This window comes from Eubalaena glacialis, chromosome 13 (genome assembly GCF_028564815.1).
Source record: "Eubalaena glacialis isolate mEubGla1 chromosome 13, mEubGla1.1.hap2.+ XY, whole genome shotgun sequence".
Lineage (NCBI taxonomy): Eukaryota > Metazoa > Chordata > Mammalia > Artiodactyla > Balaenidae > Eubalaena > Eubalaena glacialis.
Genome location: NC_083728.1, coordinates 75,204,516 through 75,231,659, shown reverse-complemented (window position 1 = coordinate 75,231,659; position 27,144 = coordinate 75,204,516). Strand labels below are relative to the sequence as shown.

The 27,144-nt window shown below is 44.9% G+C and overlaps 1 protein-coding gene and 1 pseudogene across 4 annotated transcripts in view; both read left to right on the top strand.

Moving 5' to 3' along the window:
* The window catches only part of ARHGAP17 (Rho GTPase activating protein 17), an 89,719-nt gene that overhangs the window by 48,764 nt on the left and 13,811 nt on the right, over positions 1-27,144 (top strand). For 3 of the 4 annotated variants that reach the window (XM_061208148.1, XM_061208150.1, XM_061208149.1), the window contains exons 7-18: positions 3,414-3,525; positions 6,225-6,293; positions 6,452-6,533; positions 11,496-11,623; positions 13,077-13,188; positions 13,745-13,826; positions 16,025-16,105; positions 17,940-18,053; positions 20,493-20,584; positions 21,710-21,869; positions 23,554-23,787; positions 25,847-26,010. In XM_061208148.1, the coding sequence (XP_061064131.1) occupies positions 3,414-3,525; positions 6,225-6,293; positions 6,452-6,533; positions 11,496-11,623; positions 13,077-13,188; positions 13,745-13,826; positions 16,025-16,105; positions 17,940-18,053; positions 20,493-20,584; positions 21,710-21,869; positions 23,554-23,787; positions 25,847-26,010 (1,430 nt within the window). The remainder of the gene's footprint in view (positions 1-3,413; positions 3,526-6,224; positions 6,294-6,451; positions 6,534-11,495; positions 11,624-13,076; positions 13,189-13,744; positions 13,827-16,024; positions 16,106-17,939; positions 18,054-20,492; positions 20,585-21,709; positions 21,870-23,553; positions 23,788-25,846; positions 26,011-27,144) is intronic. The other variant, XM_061208151.1, reaches the window with a different exon arrangement.
* Positions 1,023-2,464, top strand: LOC133102877 (tubulin alpha-1B chain-like; annotated as a pseudogene).

Below are 27,144 nucleotides of genomic sequence, written 5' to 3'. Positions count from 1 at the left end.
GTCAGACTCCGTGTTGGACACTAAGTGCAGAGGCCCTTCAGTGAGAGTTGGAGGGGACAGAGGTTAGGAGGTTATGTGACACCCCCTACTTTGAGAGGAGACTTGTTGTACAGACACTGGAGGCACCTGCACATGGCGTGTCTATGACTTGCTTTGCGTCTTAGACATAATAAACGGCAGGGCTAGGATTCTGAACGCAGAGTCTGCCGTCTCCTTGTCACACGCACACGTGTGATTAGAGCCCTGTAGCCAGAACCAGGATCAGGGAGTGCAGGCCCCCCTGTGGTAGATTTTTGCTGAAGATAAGGAAAAATGTTCTAATGGTTAATTAAACAAGGCCGTGAATTGCGCTCTTGCTGGAGTTGGTTGAGCGATATCATTGATGCCAACCTGCCAGGAATCTTACATCTGCAGCACACGTATCCCAGAGGAGATTTCAGCACTGATTCTTGGTCCTGCATTCATGGTCCTGTTCACTTAACTAATCAAAGTAGGTATTAGAGAAACTGAAACAGATCAATATTTCTTCTTTATTTTGCTTATTCCTGTGGCTTTTCCCTGGAGGAAAATGGTAATAGCTCACATTAAGTGGGAATCCGTCATATTCACACACAGGCATATATATATTTATTCTCTCTTCTGCTGCTCATGACAGCTCTGCCGGGCAGACGGTATTTGTTTCCTTAGTTTGACAGATGAGACAACCTGAGGCACAGAGAGGTGAGGCCATTGCCAAAGGTCACACAGCTAACGAAGGTAGAACCGAGCTTCAGACTTCAGCCTGTCAGACTCCGAAGAGCCTGTCAGGCTCTTTCCGTCGCCAGCTTTGCTTCAGCAGATTTACTGAAGCCTTGCTGTGGAGAAGTGCATCACAACAGAAACGTGAAAGAGGGCAGGGCAGAGCATTCCGGGGGCAATGCAGTCATCTGGGAAGCTTGATAAGTTGCTAACATGGGCTTTCACGCTGCATCTATGTAATACCCATGTTTAAATTTAAAGTGCTAGAGGGTGCGTTACTTACCTCGACTCTTAGCTTGTTGAGGACGGTAACCAGGACCCGGTGTCTACTCCTGTTGCCTGCGCCTGCTGACCCGTAGCCACCATGCATAAGTGCATCTCCATCCATGTTGGCCAGGCTGGTGTCCAGATCGGCAGTGCCTGCTGGGAGCTCTACTGCCTGGAACACGGCGTCCAGCCCGATGGCCAGATGCCAAGTGACAAGACTACTGGGGGAGGAGATGACTCCTTCAACACCTTCTTCAGTGAGACAGGCGCTGGCAAGCATGTGCCCAGGGCAGTGTTTGTAGACCTGGAACCCACGGTCATTGATGGAGTTCGCACTGGCACCTGCCGCCAGCTCTACCACCCTGAGCAGCTCGTCACAGGCAAGGAAGATGCTGCCAATAACTATGCCCGAGGTCACTACACCATTGGCAAGGAGATCATTGACCCCGTCTTGGACCGAATTCGCAAACTGGCTGACCAGTGCACAGGTCTTCAGGGTTCCTTGGTTTTCCACAGCTTTGGTGGGGGAACTGGTTCTGGGTTCACCTCCCTGCTGATGGAACGTCTCTCTGTCGATTATGGCAAGAAGTCCAAGCTGGAGTTCTCCATTTACCCAGCCCCCCAGGTTTCCACAGCTGTAGTTGAGCCCTACAACTCCATCCTCACCACCCACACCACCCTGGAGCACTCTGATTGCGCCTTCATGGTAGACAATGAGGCCATCTGTGACATCTGTTGTAGAAACCTCGATATTGAGCGCCCAACCTACGCGAATCTTAACCGCCTTATTAGCCAGAGAGTGTCCTCCATCACTGCTTCCCTGAGATTTGATGGAGCCCTGAATGTTGATCTGACAGAATTCCAGACCAACCTGGTGCTCTGTCCCCACATCCACTGCCCTCTGGCCACATATGCCCCTGTCATCTCTGCTGAGAAAGCCTACCATGAACAGCTTTCTGTAGCAGAGATCACCAGCGCTTGCTTTGAGCCAGCCAACCAGATGGTGAAATGCGACCCTCGCCATGGTAAGTACATGGCTTGCTGCCTGTTGTACCATGGCGACGTGGTTCCCAAAGATGTCAATGCTGCCATTGCCACCGTCAAGACCAAGCGCAGCATCCAGTTTGTTGACTGGTGTCCCACTGGCTTCAAAGTTGGCACTAATTACCAGCCTCCCACTGGTGGAGACCTGGCCAAAGTACAGCGAGCTGTGTGCATGCTGAGCAACAACACAGCCATCGCTGAGGCCTGGGCTCGCCTGGACCACAAGCTTGACCTGATGTATGCCAAGCATGCCTTTGGTACGTGGGTGAGGGCATGGAGGAAGGAGAGTTTTCTGAGGCCCGTGAGGATATGGCTGCCCTTGAGAAGGATTATGAGGAGGTTGGTGTGGATTCTGTTGAAAGAGAGGGAGAGGAAGAAGGCAAAGAGTACTGATTACCATTCCTTTCAGCCCTGCAGCATGTCGTACTCAGAACTTCAGCTTCAACATTAGCTGACAGGAGTAAAAGCTTTCCTACTAGATTGTCTTTACTTTCAACTGTGATCATGTATTACTTTTCCATGTGTACCTGTAAGATTTTTCTGCCATGTCTGAAAGGTAAAGGCTTTAAGAAAGATAAATAAATAAATAAATAAAGTGCTAGAACTTTCTGCCATAGCAGGCATGTCCGTATTTAAACAGAAGGTCAAAACACACTTGAAAACCAAATAGAAATTGTTTTAGATTATTATTCCCCATGCACTTCCCCCGACTATTGCTATAGTATAATTTTGGGGGAGGGGGGTCCTTTTGACTTATTTATGAAGGGAATATAAACATTCCACATTATGTTTCAGATTTGCTATAGATACTAGTATTAATCCTTACAAATGATTTTAATTCTTAATATGCTTTCACAGCTATCAATTACTAGCTCCATGACTGAAGTTCTGGCTTTCACTTACTGAAAGTAATCACAGGTCAGGATGGTAGTAGGTGGTGTTATAAGGGGTCCTGAAGAGCAGCAACTGACCCCCAGTGGCACAGGGAACATTCTAGATCAAAGCAAGAGAACAAGGGGGTGTTTGATGGGAAAGATCCCAAGATTGGACAGTAAAGGAAGGGGTTCCACAGATTGATTTGCAGCAGTGGGGCTTACATGGGACAAGGCGTGGCCAGTTCTGCTCGGAGCAGACAGCTACTCGCAGCACTACCAGAGTCCCATCACAGCGGGAAGCCAGTGTCACCTTTGCCCGTTTCCATTCTTAAAGGATAAACTCCAGAGAAGCTGCCATCCTAGGTGCTGCTACCTGTCCCAGGTAGAATCAGTTTTGGGGAAGGAGTCTGTCTCCATTAGGTCCTTGACTCCATAAGGTTGAGTATATACAGCTGATTCTCAAATAATGGCTATGCCTGTGCTTTGCAGATGGAACCAGGCTCACAAATCTTCAGGAACCAACTTTCAGGGGCTTCCATCAAAAATAGATACCCTAAAGGAAGAGATGGATGAAGCTGGAAATAAAGTAGAACAGTGCAAGGTAGGAGAATTCCCTAATGAATATGTACTTAAATCAGTCTTTTGGTTTTTGCAAGTGATGGATGAAAGGTCAAATATTGCAAATTATTTAATGTTTTACATAATTCCTATTAGAATTCCCTGAATGATATTCAAGGTAGGTTTTATTTTCTTCTTCCTTCTTTCTTTATTTTCTAAGACTCTACATTACTTTATACTCAGAATAAAACATTATTTAAAAAAAAAATTCAGGGACGTCCCTGGTGGCGCAGTGGTTAAGAATCCGCCTGCCAATGCAGGGGACACGGGTTCGAGCCCTGATCCGGGAAGATTCCACATGCCTCAGAGCAATTAAGCCCGTGTGCCACAACTACTGAGCCTACGCTCTAGAGCCCGCAAGCCGCAACTACTGAGCCCACATGCCGCAACTACTGAAGCTCACATGCCTAAAGCCCATGCTCCACAACAAGAGAAGCCACTGCAATGAGAAGCCCACGCACTGCAACAAAGAGTAGCCCCCATTCTCCGCAACTAGAGAAAAAACCCACACACAACAATGAAGACCCAATGCAGCAAAAAAAAAAAAATTAATTAATTAAAAAGAAATTCAAGTAGGATATTTTTTAAAACTTGACAAAAACGTCTAAGCTTATTTAAAATGAAGAATCAGAGAATAAAAGGAGAAAAACTATTTAAAAACATAAAATTACAGCAATTAAAACAATGCGCAATAGGCACAAAAATAGATCCATGGAATTGTATAGGTTTTCTAGAATGAATGCTGTTATATTTAAGGGTTGAATATATAGTAAAGGGGTCATCATATATCCATAGAGAAGGGAAGGATTATTTTTAAAATGTTGCTAGAACAATTGGCTTCTAATTTGGAAGAAATAAAAATTTGTATCTCATAATCTAAATTCCAGACTAGGTGGTTATTCTCTATGCATCTATCTACGAAGATAAATGTTTATTCCAAATGTTATTTGAGGTGGTAAAGAAACAGGTCTTTGGTGAATCTTAGGATCATCGCCTGAGACTTTTCCTCCTCTTATTATTCATCATTTTCCAAAAATGGTCTCCACATTCTACCAGATAGCATTAAGACTGCTATATTTTAGTTTATTCAGGTCATGCTATAATTCACTTTTCATGATGGCAAACCTTGGACAGTTAACTGCAGTAAAATGACTTGTTGAAAATAATATAGTGGGTAAGAATTAATACTGGACTCACAAAGTCATGCCATAGCCTTTACGTTTAAAAAGATGATAATCACACAAATGCTTCTGACAAAAGTCTTGCACTGGCTTATTCTTGTTCAGAAGAGTTGTAGTTTTGCCAGTGTCATTTACGCAGCAGTCTTCTTCATATCTGGTCTAACCTAGATCTTGGCTAGTGGCTCCTTATTGGATATAAATTTGTCTAGCAGTTTGGGGGTTTGAACTGGTGCATTATGGGCTAAGTTAAAAGAGAGACTTCTTTTAAACTTACATACCACAGCTTGTCAGAAAGTCAAATGGTAAAAACTTATGAAAATATTTTCTATTTCCTTCTCTATTTATGTTAACTTCTGGGTAATTTCCTGAGATCTAAGTTCTGTTTCACTGATTCTCTCTTTAGCTATGTCTGATCTGCTGTTTAATTAACATTGAGTTTTGAATTTTGTTGACTATATTTTTCATTTTAAAGTTCTAATTCTTCAAGTCTGCCTTTTTTGATAGTGCATTATTCTTTTTAGTATTTATTTTTTAATGTTTTTAATCATTTATATATACTTATTTTAAGTCTTTGTTAGTTAATTCTGTTCTCTGAAGTTCTCTATGAGAGTGGTGGGAGTTTCCTTTATGGTGGATTGTTTTGCAGTTTTGTATTGTGAGCTTATTTTAAGAGGGACTTTATCTGTGGGACTTCTGGGGATTAGGAGTGAGTCTCCCAGAGAGTATTACCAAGCCATTTTAAACTAAACTTTCTCAGTTTGAGGATTCCTGGACCACACAGAGAATCAACTCAAACTTCAAACCCTCATGAAAGCAGGTCTATATTTATTTGTGAACTCTCAGGGAAATGTTTTACTTTCCCAGATACAGAAGCCAATCCAAAACAGAAGGTAGTACATTAAAAAAATATGTATATATATATATATATATATGAATATGTATATGTATATGAAAATTGGAAATAAGGATATATCCAATTGCCCAGTCTATCAGTTTTAAGCTAATTATTTAATTCTTATGTAAGTAATTTATTTACATTAGTTCAAATGTCAAAAGTATAAAACAGTATACAGTAAAGTCTTTCTTCTGCCCTTGTCCTCCTCCTCCTCCTAATTTCCACTGCTCCCAACAGGTAACCACTGTTACTAAGTTCTTGCTTTTTTCCCTAGGGGTATTTTTATACAAACATGGTGATAAAAATATTTCCTCTCCCTTTTTTACCCAGATAGTAACATACCATACCAGAAGTAGTGCTCTATGCTTTGCTTCTTAACAAGGCATATTAATAATAAACCTTGGAGATCTTTCCATGTCAGTCCATAATAAACTTGATTATTCTTTTCATTATCCCTGTGTATGATTGTACCAGTGAGTTGATGGACATTTAATCTGCAGCTGTTTCGTTACAGTTTGCTCTAGGAGCTCACAGATCAATTCACAGATGCTATTTTCTTTCACCTCTTTTTTCTTCAATGACGTATCTTCTCTTCCACTTACCCAGGATCAACTTGCAGCGGATATGTACAATTTTATGGCCAAAGAAGGGGAGTACGGCAAATTTTTTGTTACGGTAAGCACTTTGCCCTGACGAGATGTTAAAGCATTGTAAAAGTTGAGTCATTTTAGCTTTTTTGCAAAAGATGTCATTTTTGGTTTTGCTCAGCCATTGTGTGTGTGTCCATCCAATGCTAACGTTACTTTTGTTTTTGAATGTGGGTCTGTTCTCAGTTATTAGAAGCTCAAGCAGATTACCATAGAAAAGCATTAGCAGTCTTAGAAAAGGCCCTTCCCGAATTGCGAGCCCATCAAGGTAACGTAACCTGCGTGCTGGCCTGATGCTTCCTTCTCGCCTCTGCCACTTCTGCCTCTGTTCTTCTTTACTCAGCTCCTTTGCATGCATTTCCTTTGGACAAAGCCTCTCTGCCTAGGTGGGCACTATTTCCCAGCACACTTTCATCTTCCCTTGCTGCATTCTCTAATTTCTTCCAAACGCAAATTAACATACTAATGGAACATTTGCAGTTCTTCTGAAATCTTCAGTTGAAGAGAAAGCTGCACCCTTTGGGGGAAGCATCTTTTTTCTATCTTCTAAATAGGCTCAAAACATTCTAGCCTCTAATTATCTTTTCGCAAATCAGTTATTTGTTTCATAGGGCTTAATTCTAGCCCTGTGATTCCAAGAGCATACATCCTATGAAAAAGATTTTGGACTTCCCAAAAGGAATTTTAGAAGCCAGTACCTGATACCGCATCATCAGGCACATAATCAGTGTGATTGAATCGTGAGACCATGACCACCTCGTGCAGATCTTGTTCTCATCAGCACTCACTTTGCCCACCATATTCAAGCACATTGCAGATCCTACTCTCAACTTACGAGTGGACCAAACTTCCCTTTGATGTTTAGTTTTAGACTGAACATTAACTCTTTTGATTCTAATTCTCTCTGATTTGCCATCAGAGCATCTATCAGCAGAGATCAGTAAATGATCAGACATTCCTCTGTCACCTTTGGACCTGTTATACTCTTTTGCTTATGGTATAGTCCTGACATTTGGAACTCAGGTGCCCCCGACAGAACCACTGGTCTCAAGCTGAAAGAGGATAAAGCCAGGTGCTGAGTGTGATGACTCTGAGATTGTGAAAGAGACTGAGCATGTGTGTGTGTAGGGGGCTGGTTATGTCTGTGCGTACACACTGGCCCCTCAAGAATACCACGCCCCCTCTCCTAAATTGCAGGCGATCCCAACAGGGTGTGACTTTGTGCCTGAAAGTCCTTAGATTTTGGAATCAGAAAATTCTATTTAGGACTTCCCTGGCGGTCCAATGGTTAAGACTCTGCGCTTCCACTGCAGGGGGCGCAGGTTTGATCCCTGCTCGGGGAACTAAGATCCCGCATGCCACACAGCACGACCAAAAAAAAAGAAAAGAAAATGCTATGTCTTGACTGACCCCATAGCCAGATCTTTAGCCATCTCGAGTGTGGTGGCTCTGATTTGCTGGGCCAGTCTTCAGAGGACGAGCTGCCCTCGCTTTCCAAAGTGATCCCATTTCCTAATTCGTGGGTAAGGGGGTTGAGTCAGAGCGCAAAGGAATGAAACTGCTGGTGAACAGTCAGCCTCGCAAGGGGCCGACTCTTGCTGGCCCAGGTCAGAGCACCGGGAGCCTGTATTTATGGGGTACCTTCTGTGTGCGGGGCCCTGCACAGGACACAACAGTAAACATCATCATCCTAGCCTTTGAATGGCTTTAAGCCTGGTTTGGAAAGGTTGACTAACGGGCACAAAAAAGAGAAGATTTAAGCAGCGCCACGCCCCCTTTTTTTAAACTCCCATTCTATTTTTACCCAAGGCTATTTTCCCTAGAGAAGTATGTCAGAAAGTCTTGGGGAACAGGCAGGGGCAGGGAAGAGGTTTAGGATGGAACAAGGGAAGCTGGTGTGTGAGGGGGAGCAGCCAGTGAAGGAAATGAGATTCTTCTTTCTCTCTAAGGCTGCTGCCTTCACCCACGCCTTGGAATTCAACCCTTTTCACCTCTGCCTGTCCTCAAATCTGCCTCTCGTCTTAGTTCTGTCTTCCTCTTCCTTCTTCTCTGTTTTCAGAAAGACTCAGAGTGTCCTTACGGTAGGAAAAAAAAAACTTGACCCTCTGCCCCGTGCCCCTGTGCACCCTGGTCTCACACTCTCGGTCGGCTGGCCTTAGTTCGGTACCTGCCTGTCCTCAGCGTGAGGCCCCGTTTCACTGCATTCTCCTTCATTTTCCTGGGAGGTTCTTCGAATGACTCATTTCCGTCGGCCACCTCCGTTTTCTAACCGCCTCCCCACCCCTAACACTTTGCAGTCTGGTTTCTACTCCCAATCACTCTGCTATTGAAACAAACAGACAAAGAAACATTGCAAGTCCCAATGGGTGGATGATTCTGATTGTTAGATTCTGGCATTTGACGTGGCTTGAGCCGTCTCTTCCTTGTCAATTTTTTCCCCTCGTTTCACTCGATTGTTTTCTGTCATTGTTGAGGCTGTGTTTCCTTCCTGTCTGTCCCCTCCTCAGAAGTCAAGCCTTTCCTGAGATCCAGTCCTTTCTCCTGTGTTCTTCTCCCTCCCTCCCACCTTTTCTCTCAAAATCCCCTCATTTTGGTGGCCTCCACTCACACCTGCATCTCCATCCTCTCAGCCTCAGCGTCAGTTCCCTTTGATGACTGGCTGTCACCTTAAACTCAGCGCATCTCAAGAAGCAAACTGATGCTTCCCCCACACCAGCTGGCCTTTCCTCCCCGCTCGTCTCCTTGGTACCTCCTTTCTCCAAATAATCCAGGTTTCAAACCTTGGAGCCATCTTTTCCTTCCTTTCTGATACCCTCTGGCCGGGTTCTGTGCATTTTTCCCTCTGCTGTGCCCTCCTCTTCATTCTCACTGTCCCACTCTACTCCGTGCCCCTGTCGCCCGGTGCACAAGTGTGGAATAAAGTGTCCATCCCCAGACTCAGGATCCCTGGTCTTTTCTCAGCCTATGTCCTCCTGGTCTATTTAATTCCTGTCCGTCTTCTAAGACCTTCGCCAAGCTCCCCTTCTTTGAGAAGCCTTCTCTGACAACTGAAGCCAACAGTGAACACTTTCGTCTCCTGAATCACTCTAGCATTTATGGTCTACACCAGAAGTCGCAAACAGCCATATCTCATTAAAAAAAAAAAAAAAAAAATTTTTTTTTTAAAACTAATTGCCATCATTTAAAAATCAGACTGTTTTCACATAACAGTGCTAACTTCTGGCTTCTCTTGGAAGTCCAGAGGGCCTGGTGACGCTGGATCTGCTTTCCCGCGTGGCGACATTGCTCTGGCGCCGAGGAGCAGCTGCTGTGTCTTGGCAGGCCACGCCCTCCCCACCCCGATCCTGCACCTAGAGTGCCCATCCGGCCCCCGCAGACGATTGTGTTTGCGACCCTAGTCTATACCATTTTTCTGCCATGGCTTAGCAAACATGTCTTGTCTTGTTAATTGCTGTTGTGCGTCTGCCTGTGTGTCTTGTGTTTTCTTCACACTTAGACTGCTCTCACCCCAGGGGTGGGGGGCCTCTGTGAACTCTGGGTGCCTGCTGCAGGGCCTCGCATGTCAGAGGTCTGTGGTTTGAGGAGCAGCCCCTGCGGTGGCGTTTGCCTCCGGAGTGGCCTCTAGGTCAGCGGCTCTCACATCCACCCTCTGCCAACATTACGTCGAGGGTGGGGAGGGACACCCTGTCCAGGGTTTACTAGAAAGTTCCGGCAGGAGTCTGGACTGTGCCCGCCTCTCAGCATAGTAGGGTCGGGCATGGGGAGGTGATGGCAAGAGTCGTTTGCAGAACTCCCCTGGGTGATTCTGATGTATCCGCCCAGGCGAAGGGTCAGCTGGCCCTTTTCTGCCTGTGTTGAGAATCATTGCTTTAGATAAAAGGGAGAAAGTATTCAAGGTAAGATCTGGCCTTTGAGAGGACTGTCCCAGAGCTCTGTCTTCTGAGAAGGGCCAGGCCCTTGGATGCTTCTTGTGTTCGGAATTCCACTGACCAGGGCCGGGGCTGAAGCCAGGGACGAGGGGCCTCCGGACAGTTCTGAGAGCGGCCACTGCCTTCCGCCCACTCACCCCTTCCTTTAACCTTTACCCTACTTGCTCTTTCCATCAAGTTTTGACTTTTCACAAGCACCCAGGTCTGCGGGTTTGTGGGATCTCACTTTCCTTCCTGTGATGGGCCCCGCCTGCTCTCACGTGTAGGGCAGTGTCAGAGCCACGCTAGGGTAACACTGCCTGCCTGGAATCCAGGATTCGAATACCAGAGTGGCTGAAGGACACATGTCCACAGGCTGAGAGGGACGTGAGCCCTTCCTGTCGCTGGAAAGAACCACGCTTCCCCAGTGGAGTATTTTCCACCAACTGGTTTGCCCTCTTTGGCGTCTGTGTGCTTCTCAGTCAGTGCTGGATCTCTGCACCCCGCCAGGCGGGCCGGGCCCAACCACACCCTTCTTACTCTCCTTCAGTACATCCGTGTCCTAAATGCCTGTTTCTGTTTCCCGCTTTATTGTATGTCTTTTTGCTAAGCTGCCTCAAATCTTTTGTGGAATGAAGCAGAGCGTATGACTGGAAAATGATATGCAGTATTGCTTTGCTGCTGTCGGCACAGCCTCCAGCCTCAGCTGCCTTGGGGCTGCATTCTCTCCTACTCAGAATCTTGGACTGTTTGGGGATATGGCACCAGAAGTGCTGCATGTCCTGGAGATGTCGCCTCTAATAGGGGTTGGCATGGGCCCTCTCCAGTCCTGTATGACAATGCTTGGCCTGTGTTTAAATTTTTAAGAAATTATTTCCTTTTTTAATGGAAGGAGTCTATTTCTCGTCCTCTAGGTAGGAGACCAGTCATGCTTTGCATGGCTAGATAAATTTCAGTGAAAACTGTGCTCAGATGGACCATTGGTTTTAGCGCAAGGCAGCCCACCCGTCTCGGGTAAATGCGGGTGTGATGCTGGGCCAGAAGCACCATCGCAGCTTCCACTGGGCATCTTGCATTGGGTGCCACGTGGGCGCGTCAGGGTGCCGATCCACTGGTCACCTCCCCAGCCTGGCACACGTTGTGTATACCCTAGTAAATGGGAAATGACAAAAGCGAAGAGAATAGATGCTTCCCCCTTTCCAAATCCTTGGCTACAGGCTTTAAAAAAAAAAAAAAAATCCCCTTCAGTAGTTTGGGGGAGGAAATAACTCGGCAATGCCGCGAGGTTGTCGAGTGTCTTACTGAATGGTCTGCTGCTCTAGATAAGTGGGCAGAGAAGCCCGCCTTCGGGACGCCTTTGGAAGAACACCTGAAGCGGAGCGGGCGCGAGATCGCGCTGCCCCTCGAGGCCTGCGTCATGTTGCTCCTGGAGACGGGCATGAAGGAGGAGGTGAGGCCCCGCCGCCCCGGCCGGCCTCTGCGGACCAGTGGCTCTCAAACCGCGCTCACCGTGACCACATTTCACACCAGGGACACTGAGACCCTGTCCGTGTTGCCATGGTAGACCCTAAATGAAACAGAGGTTTCACAGAGCAGTATTTACCTTGCCTACCCGCAGTACACTCTGCCTTTTTCTTTTTGGTCCCATTTGATTATTTCATTTTACGCTGTGGTTGTGATTTGTGAAAATGAATTTCATGAGGTACTATAGAACCAGAGCTCCCATGAGCTTTAGTTTCTAATAACACGAATTTTATATTTGTGTTGTACTATGCAGTGGGGTGGAAGTGGGGGGGCATTTACATACTTTATTTTATGGAATCCTTACCCAGAAAACCACATGAACCAAGCAGGGCAGGTCTCATTACTCTTCTTGTGTAGACAAGGAATTCAGCACACAAGGAATTCATGCTGGGGCAGAGCTAGAATCAAAACACAAGTCTTCTTTTTCCTTTTGAAAGCTTAGTATTGAAGTGTAACGTACATATAGAAAAGTGCATGTATCATAAGTGAACAGCTTGATCCATTTTCACCATCTGAACTCACCCATGTAATCAGCACCCAGATCAAGAAACCCCCTGGGGAACCTTCCTTGCATTTGCTTCCAGTCACTGCGCCCCACCCTGACCCCATCAATGTGACCCCAGCTCCTAACAGCCTAGATCAGTGCTTCTCATCCGAGGCCAGTTCCACTGCCTCCGGGAAACATTTGGCAAGGTCTGCAGACATTTTTGATTGTCACAACTTGGGGAGCAGGGGGAGGAGTTGCTATACTGTATATCCATGGGGTAGAGACCAGGGATGCTTCTAAACATCCTTCAGCGCACAGGACAGCCTCACAACAAAGAATTACCTGGCCCAAAATGTCAGTACTGCTGAGGTTGGGAAACTCTGCCTAGATTAATGTTGCTGAAAGCCCAAGTCTTATAACTGCTGGCCCAATGTCTCCATAAGGCCTGCTCCCTTGGTTGACCTTTCATGGGTTTTTCTCCAAGTAACATTTAGGGCAGTGAAAGTGACCAGTAGGCAAGCCTAACAAATTTTCTTGAGATTTCAATTTTTAAAAAATATTCCTAAATTTAGAAAATCCATGGCGATCAACCTGGTGGAAGTATGAAATATTGCTTTTAAATAGATTCCTAACAGGCATGGTTATTTTGGCAATGGGGCAGGGCACGAGCTAGCACTGATTAAAAATGGTCTGCTCTCTGCCTGACACTCTGCCGGGGGTACAAGCTCAGTCCTCTGTACTCCTCCCGACAGCCCTGCAGCTCTCCTGGATAAGCTGTGCTGGAGCTGGGAGGGGCGTGGTGGGTGGAAGGCTCTTCCATCAGATTTTTACTGCCACTCAGTGTAAGGCTCACAACTTGAACTTGCTACTAACGGCTTTTCATTGTCTTCAGGGCCTTTTCCGAATTGGGGCTGGGGCCTCCAAGTTAAAGAAACTGAAAGCTGCTTTAGACTGTTCTACTTCTCACCTGGATGAGTTCTACTCAGACCCCCATGCTGTAGCAGGTGAGCTTCAAGGAGGCGCCCTCAAGGTGGTAACAGATGATCAGTTAAAGATCCAATATTAAGTGACAGTTAAAATTAAATGGTCTCCTTATAAGTTTAAGTGACATGACAAAAACTGAAATGACAAATAAAACTGAAAAGCGTGTGTGCATACACTTACACATACATATCTTTTCTATTCCTGTTTTGGGGGTTTTGTTTTGTTTTCCTGATTATTAAGTAAAGGTGAAGGTAGCTTATAATCCAAATGTTTAGAGGCATGCTTTTATTTTCTTCCCTTTTACCCCCAAATCTCCATCTGCCTAGAGAGATGATGTCTTATTAAGAAGATAGCTTTGAAACTAATTTTATTTTCTATTGATCTCTCAATATATTTTACAAGGGATGGAAATTGTTTTATGAGCATTTCATTCTCTAACCACTCCTGCCAATTCATGATTTATTCTATACATTGTGAACGGTTATAGTTGAGATCATTTCAATTTGCAAAATAATATATCCTGAGAGTTCCGGCCTTGCCCCTTGTCATACTCAAAGAGGGTGTTAATAATTTCAGGTGCTTTAAAGTCCTATTTACGGGAACTGCCTGAACCTTTGATGACTTTTAATTTGTATGAAGAATGGACACAAGTTGCAAGGTAAGTTTAAAGAACACCTAGTTTTAAAAGCTAAAGGAAACGACGTAATACTCTGTCCCCTTTGTAAATCATCTTACCCTTGGGGATCATAAAAATAACATTAAAGGGCTTCCCTGGTGGCGCAGTGGTTGAGAATCCGCCTGCCAATGCAGGGGACACGGGTTCGAGCCCTGGTCCGGGAAGATCCCACATGCCGTGGAGCAACTAAGCCCGTGCACCACAACTACTGAGCCCGCGTGCTGCAACTACTGAAGCCCATACGCCTAGAGCCAGTGCTCCGCAACAAGAGAAGCCACCGTAATGAGAAGCCTGCGCACCACAACGAAGAGTAGCCCCCACTCACCGCAACTAGAGAAAAGCCCGTGCGCAGCAGCGAAGACCCAACACAGCCAAAAATAAATAAATTTATAAAAAATAATAATAATATTAAAATAGTGTATTTAGAGCTGTGTGGGAACTCGGCTGTGTAATAATATAATGTTACCATTATCAGTAACAATAGTTGATGTTTACTGAGCACTTACTGAGTGCTGAGTACCGTAGTAATCCTTATGCCCATTACTTCCTGTAGCCCATAATTAATGACATAAAAGGCAGAAGTTGTTGTTATCCTCCTTTTACAGATGAGGAAACTGAGGCTGGGGGAGGATGGCGTCAAATAATTGGCAGAGCTGGAATTCAGACCCAGAACTCTCTGCCCGAAAGCTGGAGTTCCCGTTGTTTATCCCTTCCCCTCCATTCCCAGCTTCTGTCTGCCCAGAAGTCGTTGGTTTAGGCAAGGCAGTCTTGTTGCAAAAGTTCTAGAGGTTTCTCTCCAGCCGACCAGCCCACCTCCTTGTCAACTTGTCCCTCCCGGTTCTCACTCAGAGGTGCCTAATTCCTCACCTGTAAGGGAAGAGGAGCACATCTCCCCTGCCCTCCCACTCCTCCCCCCATCTTCAGATGCAGTCACCCGTTCCCATCAAAGAAGCCGTGTGCTCTGATGAGCTTTATGTCGTCACTTGAACCAGGCATTTGAGCTTTTCTCCGTAGCTGTGGAGTGAGAGACTTTGTCCCTGGTAGGTGGTGAGGATTTCAAAGTCAGAGTAAGTTCTTGGTCTAGTTGTGTCCTTGGATCCCAGCCCAGGGCGCAGCCTGCCGTGATGCCCGTGTCTGTGGGGCTGGAGGAATGGAACCTGCCCTCAGTGTCAGGTTGGGGCTCTAGGGCCTCTTATTGGGTGGGCGCCTTCGCTGCTCCTAGGCCTTGACTCTCCTCTCTGTTCTGAGACTCCCAGACTCATCCTGTGAGGAAATAAGCTGTAAAGGAAGGTATCCGTCCACTGGTGTGTTGCTTCTACACTTGAGAACTGTCATCCCCTCCCGGTGACACGTCGACTAGCTTCTAAAGTATAATCATGTTTAACCCCTACCCGAAGCTCTGCAGGCTGGTTCAGTTGTGGGGGAGGTTTTAAGTCCAAAGGCGTGTCGTGTGGGCAACTTCGAACGCTCTGTCCTGCTGGTGGGCACAGTTGACTCTGCTTTGCAGGCTCTTCGGGCCTGGGAAAGCTTGCACGTTGAAACTCTACAGCAGAAGACCTCCTGCAATTGCTTCACAACAGAAAGGGCTCCTTGGCCTGGAGCCTTTGAGCAGTACTGAGAGCAGGGAGAGACCCAGGGGTTTGGGTGCCGGGAGCATCTGGCTCCCCGAGGCTGTACGTGAATATACACATTCTCTAGACAGAATTTTCAGAACGTCTCCCGTGTGCCATGCATTGGGCTAGGTGGTTTCTCATTGTTCTGCCCCTGAAGCCTCACGGTCACTTGGAAGAATTAACATTCTTAATCCCCAGTTTGGCACATCAGGAGACTGAGTCTTGGCAAGGCTGACTGACTGCTCAGAGTATGTTAGTTAGTATTGGACTCCAAATTTCTTGCCCCAAAAAATGGGCTTTTAAAGAAATTTTTATTTATTTACTTTTTAAATTTTGGCTGCACCACGCAGCTTATGGGATCTCAGTTCCCTGACCAAGGCTTGAACCCGGGCCACGGCAGTGAAAGTGCCAAATCTGATCCACTAGACCACCAGGGAACTCCCGCTGTGCTGTTTTCCAGCTGTGCTTTCTCTGCCAGTAGAGGCATCGCTGTTAATATAGCAGATGAACACAGGTATTCCTAAAACGAGTATTAATAAATGGTTATGAATAAATTTTTTTTCTCAGTGTACAAGATCAAGACAAAAAACTTCAGGATTTATGGAGAACATGTCAGAAGTTGCCACCACAAAATTTTGTTAACTTTAGGTATGTATGATTGGCATTCTGCAAATTAAGCCACCAAGCTACAGTGAAGAATGGTTTAATCCACAGCAGAGAGGCCATTTAATTCAAGCATGTTTGGCATATCAAAAAAATGCTCTGGAGAGTAACTCGGGTTTGCTGGGAATGGGATTTGATGTATATTACTGTGATGCATCTGAAGCACATTGATTGTGTCTGGCATTAATAGGTAAGTCGCCTGATCATTTTATCGCTGCAGCTATTGGGGAAAAAAATTCCTGTGGAAAGGTTGACTGACAATATGTTGGATTTGGAGTCTAAATTGTCCAGTATCTAAAAGGCAAAAATTAAACAATAGCTGTACTTTCTGTAATATCTTTCATATATGGTACATAATTTATTTTAAGCAGAGCACAAATCATCCTACTAAATAAAATTTCAAGAAATGCAGATTATGTATTAGTTTATGGAATGACTATGTTTTTAGGAAATCTTACCATGGAATAAATTTCTAGGATTTAACCTCTATTTTCCCTTTAAAATATTTTCCCTTAAAATATAACTTTTCAGAAGCATAGAGAGAAGGGTAAAAGGTAGCCCCAGGTAATAAAGTCATTTAAAACCAAAGAAAATGTTGTGAGAGGATTTGGTCCAAAATGACATACTTTACTGGTGAAATTTCTGGTATGTCACTTGACCGTTAATTTCAGTCTTAGGTCCTGTCACTAAGCTAAGCTAAACATTCTCTTTTAATATCTTATCTCTCAATTTTGCCTTATGAGTGCATTGATATTTATAATATTCCTTATTTGACTCATTTAACACACCCAGCTTGGAATTGCAGATACTCTTAGCCTATTTAGTGTCTTATGGTAGAAACTGAATTACAGTTCTTTTACTTTGGGATTTAGCCTTTTATGTTGTTTAATTTACTCATTATAATTTTTACTAATTGTTTGTTGAATAGGGAGGACATTCCCATGGTTCATAGTTCAAAGATGTACAGTGGAAATAATCTCTCTCCTCTTCCTCTCTCCCAGCCACCCTACTTCCTCTCCTGAGACACAACCTATGTTTTCAGTTTCTTATATATCCTGTCAGCAAGAGTTGATACATATAGAATCAAATATATATATATACACATACATATGTACAAACCTTTCTTTCTCTCACAGCTTTCACTTTTTTAAAAAACCAAATGGCAATGTATATTACATACATCATTCTCCTCCTGGCCTTCTTTGCTTAATATACATCCTGTAGGTTTGTCCATATCAGTACCTCTTACTTTTTTATGACTGCATAGTACTCCACTGTGTGGATATGTTGTAATTTATTTAATCAGCCCCCTATTGGTAGATAGTTGGGTTCTCCTTAATTTTTTGCTTTTATAGTGCTGTTCTTGTACCTAAGAGAGTATATCTATATGATAGATTGGATATCTTCATAATTACTGCCTAAAGCATTTTCAAATACAGTTTCTTTTAAGCAATATACCTATACTTCTATTTTTTTATTATGTTTGTATTAAAGACATTGATCCCATTGTTAATCATAGTATAATCTATTTCGGGGTAGATAGATAGGGCATAAAGGAGAAACGGATGAGAAATACACAGCATATAGAGATCGAATCTTTGAGGTTTATGTTTGATCTGTTTTCGCCTTTCAAGCCCTAAACTATCTGTTCCCTGAAACAAAGAACACACGCTTAACCCGAGCCCGATTTGGATTTAGTCATTTAACAGCCTGCAGTTAGCACCTGAGCAGTCTGGGGCTGAGCCCCCCCCGGGAGGGAGATACTATTCCTCCAAATATTTCAGAGTAGATGCTCTCCCCCTTCTCTTTTGTTCCATAGGTATTTAATCAAGTTCCTTGCAAAGCTTGCTCAGACCAGTGACATTAATAAAATGACTCCCAGCAACATTGCAATCGTGTTAGGCCCTAACTTGTTATGGGCCAAAAATGAAGGGTGAGTAATCATTTCCCGTATCCTATTATTTTAACTTCTTTCCACCTGATGGGGACAATAGAAATGTAACTCACTTCTGAAGTTGATCTTTCCCTTTAGCTGACTGTCTCGGAGCACTGCTGTGAGCTGGGTCCTGTCCCAGACGCTGGTCACACAAAGGTGTAGGAGACCTTGTCCCAGTCCTCAAGGGGCCCCAGTCCTGGGCAGCCAGGCAGGTGGACGGCTATAGTGCAGTGATAAGCTCCGCATACACGTCTGTGTATCACAGACGTTATAAAGGAGGAACACAGCTCAGGTTGAGAAGTTCAGGAGGCGATGGCACTTGAGGGGCTGATGGATGAATGGTTTCCCACGCGTGGGACCTGAATGAGCCCCGCACAGTGGGTGTGAAAGGGCCTGGCGCACAGGGGCCATGAGGCTGTGGCTGAGGTTTATGGAGCTGGAGCCGGGTTAGGAAGGGCCTCACGTATCTTGCTGAGATGTTAGGAACTTATTTTACGGGTCATGGGGCGAAGGGAGCATCAGAATTTCTCAGCAGAAGAATGACTTGATCAAATTGCATTTAGAAAGATAATTTGTTGGCATTGAGAGCTGTAGATTGACTGGAGGAGAGGGATCAGGGAGGTCAGCTAGAAAGCGTCTGGGAAATCACCCACGTTGTTGTCTGCTCTGTTTGGTGGCATTATGATGATCCATGTAATCCTCACAAGTTATCTTTTGGAGTTGGTGCTTTTGTCCTCACTTTTGCAGATGAGGATGCTGAGGCTTAGAGAGGACGAATCATTTGCTTAAGGTTGCACAGCAGGGAAATGCTGGGGCCCACAGAGTCTGTCCTTCAGCTTCACCACCCTTCCCTGCCCCCCGTCACTGCTGTTCAGCTTTGTAAAATCATGAGTGGTTCAAATTTCCATCAAAAAATGCAGGGACTTTCTGAATCAAAATCTTTCTATCTTTAACTCATTCATTCCCTCATGTATGCTCACTCTTGTTTCAGAAAGTATTTATAAGATTCTTTACAAAGATCCAATGTCATAAAGCAAATGAAAGATAAGTGGATATAAAAGCTAACTACATAGTACGTCACATCTTATAGCAAATAAATTCCAGGAAGACCAAAGAGGTAAATATAAAGAGTGATGTCATAAATATGGCAGGTTAAAAAATAAATAAATAAACATAAACATGGCAGGTAAATATTTATTAGCTTTTGGGATATAAATGAATTTTATAAACATAAAATCAGTTCTGGAAACAAATAGATTTAGCTCTATAACAGCTAGAAACTTCTGTAAGTCAGAAAGCTCCTTAAATAAATGGCAATTCACAAACTAGGAGTTCCTCCAAAAATATCCAGATATATAAAAAGGTCTTGAAATCAATAGACAAACAGTACCTCCTCAAAAAGAAGAATCTGCAAAGAACACGAGCGGACCGTTCCTCCCCAGTTCTAAGGTTCCAAGGTTCTAAGGTTCTAAGGTATGAGAAGCATCAGAATCCAGATGGGCAGAGGGAAGTGTGAACAGGTGGGGAGGGTAATTTACAGGCAGAGCTTGCATTTTAAGCTGGAATTTAAAAGGAGCTAGAACTTTTACCTGGTTGGAAATTGGGGTGAAAATGTTCTCCCCAATGGAAAGAGAGGTCAGAGTGATAAAATGAGGGAAGAGATAGGTTTGGGGCAGTCAGGTGTGGGATCCAGCCTATCAGGAATTCAGTGTCTTCATTTATAAGGCCTCAGAATAGTCCCCATGCTGTAAAAATTAAATGCAGGGAGGAATTTGAGGCTCTGAACATGGTAGGTGCTCAGTAAATGTCAGGCCCTTGCAGCTTGTCTGCTTTCCCGTGTTCTGACTCTGAACTGGATATGAGCCCCTCAACAGCAGGAACAACGATTCTTCTTTATTTTCTTCCTTGTGGGCCCTGGGCATTCGGACACAGTCAACTTCTGAACATGCATCTTGGGACGAGTCCACATACGTGCGTGACAGCCTTAATAATATGTGTAAATGCGGGGGCCCAGGTCTTCTGATGATAAGAGGCACCCTGAAACACTGCATACGCTTGGCTGCATTCTAGGCAGAATGGGTTTGTGGTGATCTGGAGACTTAGAAGATGACTCCCAGGGGCAGGACTGTGCCAGTGGGTAAATGCAACCCTGTCCCCAAACAACTGAAAACCAGCATTTTGACACACTGTTGGTCACTGACTTATGCCTAGTTGTTATCACAACACAGACTAAGAAGTGACAGCCAAGTCAGGGCAATTTTTCTTCCTGGGTCATCACTGCCACACCCCTAGGCCAGGGCCTTGTGGATTTAATTTTTGCATTCGTACTTAAATGTTTTATCCTTTAGATATAAAAAATTGAATTGCCCTGACTCAACCTGCAGAGATCAGAGGCTGCCCGGGGAGGTGTTTTAACTTTGTGAACTTCCTTTGCAGAACGCTAGCCGAAATGGCAGCGGCCACATCCGTCCACGTGGTTGCTGTCATTGAACCCATCATTCAGCATGCCAACTGGTTCTTCCCCGAAGGTAACTGCCGCTCCGAGTTCATTGACTCCAAAAGCACAATATTATACAACAACAGTATAAAAAATCTTTTTAAAGAAGCAGATATTTCAGTAATCCCTTCATGATTACATAATTGGCTTCACTTTTTCACATTTCTTTTTAGACTATTTGCATTTGTATTTTGACAAAGCAGTAACCACATTATTGTGTATTTCACTTTGTTTCACTTAACATAGAGTCATTCATTCAGCCAGTGTATACTGAACACTCACTAGGCACATATGTTTGCTGGTAAGACATGCTGTCTTCCCTGGAGGAACTTGGTCACTGGAGAAGGAGGCTTCATCCTCAGAGAAATTGTAACACATGGCACATTAGAAGGAAGATGGATGGGGAATGAGTTGACAACTCATGCTGGGCACAAAGTGCCAGGGATTGCTTTATAGAAGAGGTGACACTGAATATGCAGGGATCCTCAGAGTTTCCGTGGCTCCCCTTGCGGGTACTGGTTGGGCAAGTGCTGGGAGTCTGGACCTCCCATCCCAGCTTTGCCCAGAGCAGCCCTGCTGTCATCCTCTGGCGTGTAAGCTCCATGAGGCCAGGACGCGCTCACCTTTTCTTTACCACTGACGTCCGCCATCAAGAATCACGCCCCACTCATGTAAGGTTGCGCAGTAAATGTGTGATGGGTGAATGAATATTGTCATTCTGTCCAAGATTTCCTTTGAGAAAACGAGTCTTCAAAATCTGCTATGGGCAGTATGGAATTGATGTTGCCTTTTATTTCTATTTAATATCAAGCTGTAAATATCTTATTTTTTTATGATTCAAATAAGTATAACCCATGCTCACATTCCTCTTCTGTATTCCATGATTTTTTTTTTAACAAAAAAAGAAAGCAGGGGAGTTGTGTGACTTGGGTTCTGAATCATACCCCCTCGCCTATTTCTGGTTTTCTTATTTTACCCACCACCCTGGTTTGGTAAACTGTCCTTTAAGAAGGTGAGAGTGCCTGGGGCTTCCACCTGTGAAATAGGGAGGGCTTGTGGATGGAAGCATGAGGCTCCTATTCCAGTGGGGTGTTCTCAAGCTCCCTCAACCCCTGTGCCCTGTGTCTCATACACACTTGTTTCTTTCTTCTGGCAGAAGTGGAATTTAATGTCTCAGAAGCATTCGTACCTCTCACCACCCCAAATTCCAATCACTCATCCCACACTGGAAATGACTCTGTTGACTCGGGGACCCTGGAGAGGAAGCGGCCTGCCAGCATGGCGGTGATGGAGGGGGACCTGGTGAAGAAGGAGAGGTGTGTGCAGAGCTATTGACTTTCACACCGGCGGTAGATGGCTCAGAGAGGAGTTGGTGGGCCCACCGTCCCTGGTCCTGCCTCAGTGGACTTGCCACTGGGGAGTGGCCTGCACCCAGGCCTGTTAAGAGTCCAGCTAGTTTCAGGAATTCTGCTTTAGTCCATTCCAAACATTAATCTGACCCCAAAGTAGGTGTGTAGCTTGTCAGTTAACAGTCATACCTGACGCATTCAAGCTTTACTTGGTGGTCTCTGATAAGCCCTACACAGTAGCATCACACACATGTTACAGATTCACCTAAATGTACTTGATTGGGGAAAAAGAGAGAAAAAGAAAAAAAAAAAAAGTTAAATATTGTGGACGTCTGTCCAGGAGTGAATGTGAGAACAACCTACCTCTCGCAGTGACATGTGCGAGTTGGTGTTTGAAGACATATATTCTTAGTATAACCTGGCCCCTCATTGGAAGCCAACCATAGAAACCTCAGTTTTTGCCAATTCTGGAATCAAAAAAAAAGTCTGTGTTGGACTTAGTGAGAGACAGTACTAGTCTCTATTACTAGGCTCCTTGGGTGATTTGTGGGATTTTCAAAGGTTATTAAGGCTATTTGTGATTTTTGCCTTCAGATGCCAATCTATCTGACGTGTGCTGAAGTGCCACTTGGTTCACCAATAATGCTGAGTTAGAAGTCACGTGCTTTTCTCGCATACATGCAATAATGTTACTGAAAATAGTTTTACATGAAAACTAAACAACAAGGTCTTATTCTAATTGCCCAGTCTTTCAGTCTTATAGTGTGGTCTGTTTTTTATTTTGCCTTTTTTTTTTTTTTTTTAAACCCATAGCAAAGGAAAAAGCTTTACTTTTCTATTCTGTCACTTCTCTGAACCCACATTCCCACATTCAGAAGTGCTTCCTGATGACAAACTCTGTCCTCCACAGAATTAGCCTTTATGCATTATAAGTTACAAAATGGAATGTTATGGGTCTAGTTAGCACACAATAAACAGTTCTTAGACATCTTCCTGGATGGATTCCCCCCGCCAACTGACCCAGTAGCCACAAGCTCAGGGAGCCATGTGTCTTTTTATTTTTCGAACTGGAAAAAAGTGTTAAAGTTCATACACCAGTGGACTTCAGTGAAAAGTGAATATCCCTTCTAACCTGTCCTCCAACCACCATCCCCTTCCCCAAAGCAACTATTTTTCCAATCCTACACATCCTTTCAGATACATTCTTTGCATACGCATAGACCAGTGTTTGTACATCTCAGCTTAAGAGGCAGTGAGATGTGACAGCCTTACATTGCCACTGGTGGCACTTCTGCACTCAGCTTCCACCTTGATGCCCAAACACACAGGTTTGAGATAATCGCCTTGTACATCGTACTATGGAAATAAAAACACAAACATGATGTCACTTACTCAAGATGAAGCCTGCCCGTTTGCTTTCAGCTGCTCATACCCACTTTGAGAAAGGCCAGGTCCAAGTTTAAAGCGCACTTGAGTTGCTTGCCTGGGTAACAGGAGTGACCATTAATCTGGTCGTTGCCGCTTTATTGCATGCTGGGCAACTTGGGTGGCTGTCCCTGCGTGTGGGGTTTTACACGCGAGGACCGATGGGCTTCTGTGTCAGTAGTCAGCTTGCATGGTGTGTTGTTGACTGTTTCTTCTCTCTGTGTAGCTTTGGTGTGAAGCTTATGGACTTCCAGGCTCACCGGCGGGGTGGCACCCTAAATAGAAAGCACATATGCCCTGCTTTCCACCCGCCACTCCCGCCCACAGATGGCAGCACCTTGGCTCCAGCGGGCCCAGAGCCCCCTCCCCAGAGCTCTAGGGCCGAAAGCAGCACAGGGGGTGGGACTGTCCCCTCCTCTGCGGGCATACTGGAGCAGGGGCCCAGCCCGGGCGACAGCAGGTAAGGAGGCCAGCATCTGCTGGCAGTGGGTGCCAGACACCCCAGCCTTCTTGCAGGCCTTCTTGCAGGCGCTGGCCTGTGGGCATGGCCTCCATGCCCCAAGGATCACTAGGCACGGAGTGAACCAGCTTTGCCTTCCCTCCTCCGGTTGGCAAAGGATGGAAAAAAAGACTGCAAATTGCTTGCTTCCTTTCCTGTTTTCAAAAGAAAGCAACATTTGTTTGCATTCTTTACCATACTGCTTTGGGGCTGGAAGCCAGAAGCCGATAGGTGTCTAGCAGTCTTATAAGCCTCTCTTACCTGTTTGATGTGTACTCGTTTTTCGTGTACCATTTGCTTGTTGTCATTCAGTATGCTAACTAGTAAACATTTGAATGCAACAAGTTAGTGAAGTTATTATATTCCTGGCATTCACTCACTCATCCATTCATTCATCCGTCCATCCATTTATCCATCATTCATCCATCCATCCATCCATCCAATCAGATTTACTGAATAACTGAGTACTGAATAATATGTGCTGTCTCTGCTATACTGAGCATCCCCCCAACCCCCTGGCTTTCAGTCTTGTAGGGCAGGTGATACACGAGTACAAGATAGAAAATGTGATGATAGGTTTTCTTAAAAAGCTCTTTTGTTGCTTCACCTTTTGATTAACCACCTGGAGTGGACTAAGAATATATAGCAACTTTAAGGAAAGATACCTTTGAAGTTGAGACCTTTATTAAATTTGCACAAATTCAGTTCTCCACTCTGACCCAGGCAGATGACCACCAGAGGCCACTTCAGGTGGTATCTCGGGTCGTTCAGAACAGGCAGCTGCTGTATAAGATGAGCCCCTCTAGTACGTGCTAACATTTTTATTGCATTTGGTCTACCTTGGCCACCTATAAGGCACTAAATGATTATATATAAAGTAAAATAAATGATAAAACAAGGATGGCCTGTTAATCGTGTACTTTTTTTCTGCCCAGAGGTGACTGTGCCTTGGGAGAACTCCCTCACCTCTTCTTCTTTGGGTGGAGGGAGAGTGCCTCGTGCCATGTGAAGCTAGCTGCTTAGGAGATGGGAACCTCGTTAAATCCTCGTAGCTGAACTCTGAGGACTTTGTGCATTCCTGAATACCTTTCTACCAGCATAATTTGAGGAAATTCACTTTTTTGGTTAAAAATATCTAAGGCTTCAAACCTCCCTAGTGCGTCACGTGCACGTCGTAAGCTCCACGTTGGTCTTTCCGTAACTGCTACCGCACGTGTATTCGTTTGGGCTTAAATCTTTTTCTTGGAGAAAAAAAAGTCTTAGCAAACTCTTACACATTTTCATTTACCTGTAGTGTTCAATTTGTTTAATCAAGGCTAAATATATTATTTAAGACAATAATTAGTCTTCACTGTAGAAGGACAAATAGAATGTCAGTTATCAATTTGCTCTTTGTTTCTTTTGCTCTGTAGATATTTTTGTGTACATCTCACTAATGCCATTTACTCTTTGGTGACCTTGACAAATTGTAGCTATAAAGTTCAGTATAAAAAGTTCTGAGCCAGGAATTGGGAAGCCTGAGTTCTGATCCCTACCCCAGTATTAACCAACTCTGGACCCTGAGCAATCACTTAGCCTCTCAGAGTTTCTCTTTCCTAAAGTCCAAATTATTGATAATAATGGAGCACTTTGTAATTTAGAGTAGTGTTAGTATTTTGCTATTGCATTTGCTTAGTTTTGTGCAATGTATATGACAAAAATCGCATTATTTTGAAGTCCAAAAACCCTTTCATGTTTTTAAATATTGCCCAATTTAAGTACAAGCACACTAGAACTCTGTCATGATATTTAAGTGGCAAAGTAGTTGGAAGATAGTCTGATGCCATGAATCTCATACAATCTGTGGTCCTGTGTGGCACCAAATATTAGCTTCCCAGACCCAGTGTGAGCTATTTAAAATATCAGATTACCTCCTTGCCCGCTGCAGTGAAAACTCTAGCTGGAATCTGATATTTTACAGCATGTTCAGCTTTTCTAGCTGGGAGTGCCTGACATCTAACTTGGCTTCTGCTCCCCTTAGCCCTCCAAAGCCCAAGGATCCTGCGGCTGCACCTGCACCCGGGAGAAACAGCAGTCAGGCGGCCCCCGGCCAAAGCCAGGCCCAGGCCACTGCCGGCTCCCATCAGCTCGCCGTGGGCCCTACGCACAATTCCGCCAGCCCGAGCCCTCACACGGTGCGCCGAGGTAAGTCACCACCTTTACTCCGCGCGCCCTTGGAGAGGGATGTGCAAACCTTCCTGGGTCGGTGCGGGAGTCAGGTTGAGAAGCTTGTTCCGATGGTTCCACGTCTGTTATAAAACGGCAAGCAGAAAAACCAGTCGTTAAGGAAAAGAATCATTCAAGGGAGATGGAAAAACGGGGAGCAGGAAAGCAGACGTTTAAGAATATGTTCAAGCTACAAAGCTTGATGAACAGTCATTTCTGCAGAAACGCCCCCCCATTTTCCAGGAATCTGGTGCTCCAAGCCCTCGCTCTGTTTTGGAACTGCCACGGCCTGGCCTCTGTCCCAGCCAGGCTTCGTGAGTCTGGGAGCACTCGCACCCTCTGGATTGGGATCAGGGCCTTCTAGTTCCCTATTCACGTGTAATCTGAACTGCTCTGACCTGTGCCCTCGTGGTCCCCCACCCAGCAGCCAGGGAAATGGCTTTGTTTTCTTTCTTTCTTTCTTTCTTTTTTAATTGAATGAAGGATTCTTTAAATTCTACAGTGCTTTACAATTTTCAAAAGTTTCACACGAATGATTTCATATAATCCCATAATAACCCCTCCTTTTTTTCCCTACTCCTATCTTGCTCCTTCCCCCTCCCCTCTCCCCACTGGTAACCACTAGTACATTCCCTATATCTGTGAGTCTGCCTCTTTTCTGTTTTAGTCACTAGTTTGTTGTATTTTTTAGATTCCACACATAAGTGATACCACATAGGATTTGTCTTTCTGTCTGACTTATTTTACTCAGCAGAATGCCCTCCAGCAGGGGGTGGCTTTAAAACACAAAGCAGAGCGCGTCATCCTGGCTGAAGCTCTCCAGCGCCTTCCGTGCAGACCTCCCACCACGTACCCTACGTGGCCTGGCCACGTGGTCTGGCCGGGCCGCCTCTGAGCCCAGCTCTTCCCCTGCCCCCTCACTCACGTCAGCCTCGCTGGTCTGCGCTCTGCCCCTCAGTGCACTAACCTTATTCCCTCTTTAGAGCTTCCACACATGTTCTCTCACAGAACATTCTGTCCCACATCTTCACATGGTTCCTTCTTTTTTATTTTATCGGGGTAAGAACACAACATGAGATCTACCCTCTTAAATATTTGTGTACAGTATCCAGT